The sequence below is a fragment of the Electrona antarctica genome (genome assembly GCF_951216825.1).
Source record: "Electrona antarctica genome assembly, chromosome: 4".
Classification (NCBI taxonomy): Eukaryota; Metazoa; Chordata; class Actinopteri; order Myctophiformes; family Myctophidae; genus Electrona; species Electrona antarctica.
This window is the reverse complement of record NC_136809.1, coordinates 40,920,186-40,927,999: the sequence shown is the minus strand read 5'-3', so window position 1 is coordinate 40,927,999 and position 7,814 is coordinate 40,920,186. Positions and strand designations below refer to the sequence as shown.

At 40.4% G+C, this 7,814-nt stretch overlaps 2 protein-coding genes across 2 annotated transcripts; both read right to left on the bottom strand.

Moving 5' to 3' along the window:
• Positions 1-505: 505 nt before the first annotated feature.
• Positions 506-4,410, bottom strand: ptp4a1 (protein tyrosine phosphatase 4A1). The gene is made up of 5 exons (XM_079498135.1): positions 4,275-4,410; positions 3,575-3,667; positions 2,893-3,023; positions 2,626-2,700; positions 506-1,775 (listed from the first exon to the last, which is right to left on the bottom strand). Exons 1-5 carry the CDS (start codon positions 4,377-4,379, stop codon positions 1,658-1,660), a joined length of 522 nt encoding a protein of 173 aa, XP_079354261.1. The 5' UTR covers positions 4,380-4,410; the 3' UTR covers positions 506-1,657.
• A 310-nt stretch (positions 4,411-4,720) lies between these two features.
• On the bottom strand, positions 4,721-7,713 carry LOC306921055 (uncharacterized protein). Its single transcript, XM_079498136.1, has 2 exons — positions 7,541-7,713; positions 4,721-4,949 (listed from the first exon to the last, which is right to left on the bottom strand). Exons 1-2 carry the CDS (start codon positions 7,577-7,579, stop codon positions 4,848-4,850), a joined length of 141 nt encoding a protein of 46 aa, XP_079354262.1. The 5' UTR covers positions 7,580-7,713; the 3' UTR covers positions 4,721-4,847.
• Positions 7,714-7,814: the final 101 nt, after the last annotated feature.

Sequence of the window (7,814 nt, the reverse complement as noted above, 5' to 3'; positions counted from 1 at the left end):
GCCTTGTGGTCAGTGTCCGCCCTAAATGATACCGAGAGACTGGTATCCCTGTCCGAGTCATACCGGTGACTAAAAATGGTACTCAATTCCTCCCTGCATGACACTCAGCACTAAGGGTTGAATTGGGGATAAGCTTATTATGTCTTGATTCAAAAGTGATCCCCCCCCCCCCCCGGCCCCCCCATTTTTGCCACCTAAGCATAGAAAAGCTTCAAAATTATATTTCATATTTCACTCATAAACATTTGGATTAAAAATACATTAAACTACGTACAAGTCCATTTATTCAGAAAATGCTCTTATCCAGAGTGACTGCTGATAATTTAATGCTGATGCGCTTGTGAGCATGTACAGTACATTGGCTATTTTTGGCACGACTAAGTAGTAAGTATACTATATCAGGCTTGAGTAAATAGTGTTATGAAAACATTTAGCATGTATTTAGACATCAAAGCTAGATCCGACAGCATGTTAAAATAATCACTCAGGACCACCTGTATTTGAGTTTTTTTCTCTTTTCAGTGTATCATTTTAATGTACTCTCACAAGTAGGTGAACAGATACAATTTTTGTTGCTCACGGTACTAAAACACACATCCATTGATAGTATAAATAGCCAACCTAATAATAATACACATTTTCAAATACATAAATCATCAAGTATCCAAGTATTAAGTTACGGACATCAAATAAAAAGGCATACAAAATATCGCAGACGTTGGAAGTCCAGTTTGAAGCAAAAAAAACTAAAGAAAAAATAAACATCACATTTTGGACATGGCAGTTAATTAGTAAACAAAGGTTTGATAAGAGAAAGGAAATGAAATTACAAGTTCCCAGACTTTCAATTAACATATTGCAACAATTAAGCTTTTCATATTAAAAAATAGTCACTGAAAGGGCATAAGTGTGTAAAGACTTCCTGCACAAGACAAAGGCAACCATTTTTTGTTTTGTTTCAAGTAGAAAAATGAAACCTTTTCCAAATGCTAGTGGAGGTTTAATCCACCCCAACTGCCTTGTTCCATCTCGATTGTAAGGCATTTATGGATGAACCAATTGATTTGAAGGAAGGCATACCTCTTTCTAGTCTGTCTTGAACGTGGTCTTAAAATTTTACGGCGATACATAATTGTTCAAGTTACAAAGAAAAAGAAGAAAACTCGTTCTTTTCTCCCCCCACACATTCTCAGGCAATGTAAAGCCTAATTTATACTGGCAGTACGGCCGTGTCGCTCGACAACAACAAACGATCTTGCCCCCGAGTGACACAGTCGAGCAATGGAGGATAAATTAAGCTTAACCACTTTGAACCTGGCGTCCATATTTTCGTGTCTTTGGGGTGCGGTTACAAACGGGATAAACCAACATCTTGACACAATAATACACAACTCACTAACGCTGCTCTTACCCCCAATTCTACGGGGCACATCGAGAGAACACACTTGGATTGTGATCTAAACCTTTTTTTGACACTTGAATTTGAAGCTTAGAAAGGGGGAGGTAAAACATGATTTACCAAGCAAATGGATCTCCAATGTAAATACTTTCAACACAATGACTAAGAAAAACAAGCCTGCCAGGTAATAAGCTTACAAGATTAAATAGAACTTTTTTCTGTTGTAACGGCTGGGTTGGCATGGAGCTGAGGTTGGCTCTACTGGATGCAGCAGTTATTGCGATGGCCATTGGAATCTTTGAAGCGCAAACGCATCTTTGGACGATATTTCTCCAGGTAGAAAAGCTGCTTGCTGTTGAAGGCTCCACGACGCTTCCTGTTTGACAATGGCAACAGCGGAATGAATTCCCGTTCAACAGACATATAACAACAACAACAACACACATAACTAACGTAAGCATCAATACATCTCGGTTTCAGTTCCCTAATATTTGATCTGTGAAGTCTAAAGTATTTTACTTTCAAAAATGTCTTAATAAATAACAGACAGTATGGGAATACAGCAACAGCATAACATTATGTTGCTGTCCCATATCATTTGCAACACTGGTATGTAGAGTAAATACATATTATTATTATTATCACTAATTAGGAAATTATCGTTTCTCCAATTAACATCTATATTACTTGGTCGATGTACAAATACGGTTTAATGTTCCTTTCCCTTTGGAAGGAGAAATGCAGAAACAGTGCGACCCGCAACCCCCCAAAACAATGATATTTGAACTGGGAACCCCCACCCTGACAAGCACTTGGAATGTAGGTGTCATTACTTTTTTTGAGGGGTGCTACCCCCTCCTATGTCCAGCTTTGTGTGTGTGTGTGTGTGTGTGTGTGTGTGTGTGTGTGTGTGTGTGTGTGTGTGTGTGTGTGTGTGTGTGTGTGTGTGTGTGTGTGTGTGTGTGTGTGTGTGTGTGTGTGTGTGTGTGTGTGTTTCTTATATTATTTGACAATTTGGCTGATGTTTGACCAGTTTTTATAGTATAGTTTGTTTATTACTTTTGATGCAGTCTTTTTCTTTTCTTTCTTTTTTCTCATTTAAAAAAACTTCAGTGTTATCTGAAGAGTGAGGACCCCCCCAAAAACATGTGGGGACCCGACCAAACGGTTGAGAACCACTGATCTAAAATGCCCAAATAGTCATGACAGTGACTGTGTGAACTTACTGTCGAATGAACTGGACAGCATCTTCATACTTCATTCCACATTCTATCATGGCAAGAGCAACCAAAACAGGAGCTCTAGAAACAGAACACAAATACAACAAATACACTTTGTCATACGAATAGAAAATAAATGGCCTATCTACAAGACTGGTATGTTGTGAGCTTAGTAGATCTGCTATTTTGGAGAAAAGAAAAAAAAAAAGATGCACCACAAAATATTAATTTGCATCACAACGAACGAACACATTTAGCGATAAACCTCCTCACCTCCCCAATCCTGCTACACAGTGGACAGCAACGCAGCAGCCAGGCTCCTCCCTAAACTTTAGTTTGAGCAGGTTTAACCAATCATCAACAATCTGGTTGGAGGGAGGAGCACCATCGTCAAATGGCCAATCCTGCAGAGGGAAAAAGAAGAGGAAGTGATTTAATCTGCCCCCGATTCTTGGAAACCAAAACAAAAGATGTCAGTAACCTACAGAGGCTACAGGAAAATGTGCCAGAAGGTTGGGTTTTAGCCCCGTTATCACTGTGTTCCTTCATCGTAACACGGTTAATGCTTATGAAACACACACACACACACACACACACACACACACACACACACACACACACACACACACACACACACACACAGTAGAAAGGGGTTGCCGGTTCAAAGATTGTCTTAGTCTTTAAACGTATCAGGAATATGTGAACAATGTGCTTTGTTCTTTATTACATTAACTAATACTATGTGCTAATAGTAATAATACCTATAACAAAAAGTAAAGTCCAGGACATCAACAGCATACCAGACCTGACATCTGACATCTCACTAATAGCACGCTAAAGAATATCTTTCCTGATATTTACTTACTTGCCTGAAATATTGATGTGATATTATTACATTATATTATTGTTGTGACAGACTGCTGTCCTGGACTTTTCTCTTCATCTCTAAACTCACCAGAACTTGGATCCCCTCTTTCCCCACCAAGGTTGCATCATAAGTGGCCTCACATACTCTCACAATGGTGGTGACGCCATACTTCTTCAGCTCCTGTAAAATGAGAGAGGCTTTTCATAAAGACAATGTTATATTATGTTATATGTTATATTAAAATGGACCTGAGTTGGCATGGTACTTGGACCACATTTTCTCCTCTACACCAAAAAAGAAACAAGTTGCAAGGTGTTGTGGGGCTTGTAGATCTAATGTTCCCTCCAGATGGATGCTAGGGCTCAGGTGGTTAAAGTACACTGGAATACAATACTTATCTCTAAACTCAGAGGGGTTGTTCTACTTACATTATTTTCTGCTATCCAATTAAACTGTATTCTTTTCTGTGTTTCATTACCAATTTGACTGCATTTACAATTTGAGTTATACAATGTAGAAATAACGCAACTCATCCATTTAGCATTAAAACACGCCATTAGCATTTAATTTAGAGCATTATTTTTTGATGACCCGGTTCCCAAGGTCTCTATACTATACTAGGCCCCCTCGTGATTTCACTAAATACCTTCGGCGAAAATAGCTGATCTACAAGCTAACAACGAAACACATTATTAGCTTGTAGATCTGCTATTTTCGCTGAATGTTCCCCCAGAATAGGGACACAAAGTGTGTGTTTAAATTAATTAGCAACCATATTGAGGCTCACCTCAATGAATTTATTCAGAGTGGCATTGGTGGGATTATGGGTGATGAGGAACCTCATATTTTTGTAGGTGATTTCCACTGGAGCTGGTCTGTTCATACGAGCCATTGTGACAACGAGGGGGGGGGAGAAAAAAACCCACAGAATATCCTCCACACAAATATGAACGTAAACACTTAGTTGAACACCGAAGTTGATTCAAACCAAAATGTCAAGTGAGAGTGTCCCCCAAGAAACAAAATCCTCCGGTCTTCTTATGAGATTGGCGGTGCCAAAAAGGAAGGCTGTCAACAACAGGCAAAAAGGTAAAAGGGGGAGCAGTTGGTGAACAATCTCGAATCAAACCCCTCTCTCTCTCTCTCCTTCGGAACGAAATAAACAAAAACAAACAAGGCAGGTTCCACCTTGATTCTGGCCAGGCGGAAGCCAACGAGGGCAGTGTGCAGCAGGTGGAGTTACCCCATCCAGGCCGTGTTCTTGTGGGTTCTGGGAGGTGTTTCCCGCTCCTGCCAACGTGCGGGGGTACCCTCCTGTGGCTCAAGTGCGTTGGGGGCGATGGTGGCGAGTTCAAGTGGTTCACTCGTCTGCATAGGCGCCGGCTGCGTGCTGAGCCTGGCAGTAGTCCCCACTGCCCTTCAGAAACTCCATAAATGTGTGACCAAGAACACCACAGAACTGCTGCAGGACACAAAGGGACACAGAGGTGGCTTTTAGACACACACACTCCACAGAAAAATCCTCAGTGTACATTTGAGAGTGTAAACATTTACCCATAAATACAGTGGTGGAAAGTAACTGAGTAAAGGACTCAAGTACTGTACTTTACCGGAATATTTCCAACCTTCTATGCTTCACTACATCTCAGAGACTGCAGACATATACAGGTATATCCTACTTTGGAAATTTGAAAATAGCCAATCTACAAGTTGAAAGATGTGTATATTATACATTGTATAGGCTATACCTTTGAAAACTTGTGAAGTGGGACCTTCTGCATAATACTTTTGCACATTTACTACAAGTATTGTTCTACTAACGAACTTGTACTTAAGATGTAACAGACAAGAAGGTATTGCTACTGTGTGGGGCACATTCCAGCCAATCACTTTTGGCGTCCTCACATTTTATCTTCACTTTTTAAGCCCTCAGCCAATCAAATCATCACTATGGGGAACACACTGACACACAAAGCTGGGCATAGGAGGGGCTAGCGCACCTCAAAAATGTAAGTACTTATTCCATCACTGCTCGTATACAGAAGTCATGACTTATGCTCCACAGAAAAATCCTCAAGTGTTGATCTAAAAACTGACCCATACATATTACATAATCAGAATCACATTAACACGTATAAGACATTATACTTTGCTATATGTGTAAAGACATTGACATGACACACTAGCAAAGGTAAAATAGGAGTTATATAGTCCTGCAGCTTGAACCAGTGAGGCCCACTAAGCAATTCAACAAGAAAGAAAGAAAGAAAGAAAGAAAGAAGGAAAGAAAGAAAGAAAGAAAGAAGGAAAGAAAGAAAGAAAGAAAAAAAGAAAGAAAGAAAGAAAGAAAGAAGGGTTGCCCCACTAAGGGTTGCCCACAGGGTTGCCAGCTAAATAAAACTTTCGGGCAGGTGGAGTCTGCAAGTACTTGTTTGAGAGGGGGCGCAACCATCTATAAACACGAGATATCTGTCTAAACACCTGAACGTGGCCAGAGCGTTCTGTCTTCTGGTCTGTGGCATGTAAAATAAGACCACTGTTTGCCTATAATGTGGTGCATTCACTGTTGCTACACTTAAAAATATAAAATAACAATAACTATGTATATGTAGGTATTTGTCATAAAAATTGAGGTAGGCCTATGACCACCACATCCCCAGAAAGTAAAAAAAACAAAACAAAACAGTGTTAAATTGAACGGTATAATTCAAATATTACAATGTTATTATGTGGAAATGAACGATTTACTTTTTGGAAAGTGGGCATGACATGTAGGCAAGTAGCCTAGAACATGAGCTGTAGGCCTACTTGCCCCACGGACAAGTGCCTCTGAGACCATAATGTCAACTGTCAACCCCTGAAGAAAGAAAGAAAATAAAATCAAATTGAAGGGGGACATTCATTTGAGATGCATCATGCAGGTTGTGGCATGGTTACCATGGTACAGTAGGAATGATGTGCCATTTCTTACATCTAGGTCACAGCTCTCTCAAGCCTGGAGTCATCATCATGAGGCCTACAGCTACAAATGCGATTTCATACATGTCCATGGATTTACAGTTTAAGACTGGGTCGACAAAGGGCACGATTAATGTCATTTAATCGCAATTGTATCCGTTTTACCGACATGACACGTGCAATTCCTTGCAAGATCACTAACTGTAAATGGAAATGTTTCCCCTCGTCTGATTTACAAATGCTGTCTATAACCTAACGGTCAAATCCTGTTTCTGAAAAATAAACACACGGGGATTTTACTGTCTAAACTCTTGAGCTATGCATTGTTAATCTGAGATTTTCCGGATGGAAACAACAACCTTTCTTCTGAATATAACGAACGACGACCAATGCGGAACAATCAGTTAAGTGGTTAAAAACAATAATAGGCTAGGCTATATTTTTGTACCAAAACGACACAAATAAACCAAAAGTTAAAATGATGTGTGTAAATCAATGTGATTAGTGTTAGCGGTTCTTTGTGTGCAGAGACACGGGCGCCATGCATCGCTGCTATAGCCTAGTAATAAAAGGCCTGCCCTGCACACACACAGACCTAGACAGCCCTTAGTAATAAACTACACATTGCCGACTATACCGTCAAAGGTAACGCCTCGTTAAAGTAGACGGAAGATCGACTGGTTTCACATGCACACGGAAGCTGACAATTGCGCACGCGATATATTTCAAACAAAATTGTGTCGATTTTATCCAAGAAAAAATGTCGAATCGCAAATTACGAGGGCTGGCTGGCTGCGCATCCGCTAAAACAACTGCAATAAAACAACACTATATAAAGCCCCGCACGTCAAACAAGACGAATCTCCCTCTAATTTACCAAAAAAAACCCTGTGCAAAACATGACAGGCTAAAGAGAAATCAATGTAAATATAGGCGATTAAAATGTCAAAGAAGCAAAAATGTCTAAACTGTGGCGGGGGCCGTGCTTTGGTTTCGCCGAGGAAACGACAAAAAAACGGATACAAATTACAACAAAAGAAAGAGCAGCAAAATTGCCAATAAAATGGCAACCGATGCGTGCAAATAAATACTTACTGGAATATGCTTACTCATTGAAGATTGTAGCTTAATCATACAGCCGGTCCCTAAAAAGAAAGTACAAGTATTAAATGGTTCTGCACCATACAGTCTTCTGGAGACTAGTCTGTCTGCTACGACGCAACGCAGAGAGGACGCCGACACTCCGCTGCTGAAACCCCACCCTGAAAAGAAGCGGAGTGGATGTGTTCTCGGACATCACATCACATCGCCGTTCGTGCTGCGCAAGTAGGCTGCCTACAACTTGTGGGCTGCTTCTGCGCCATGCAAT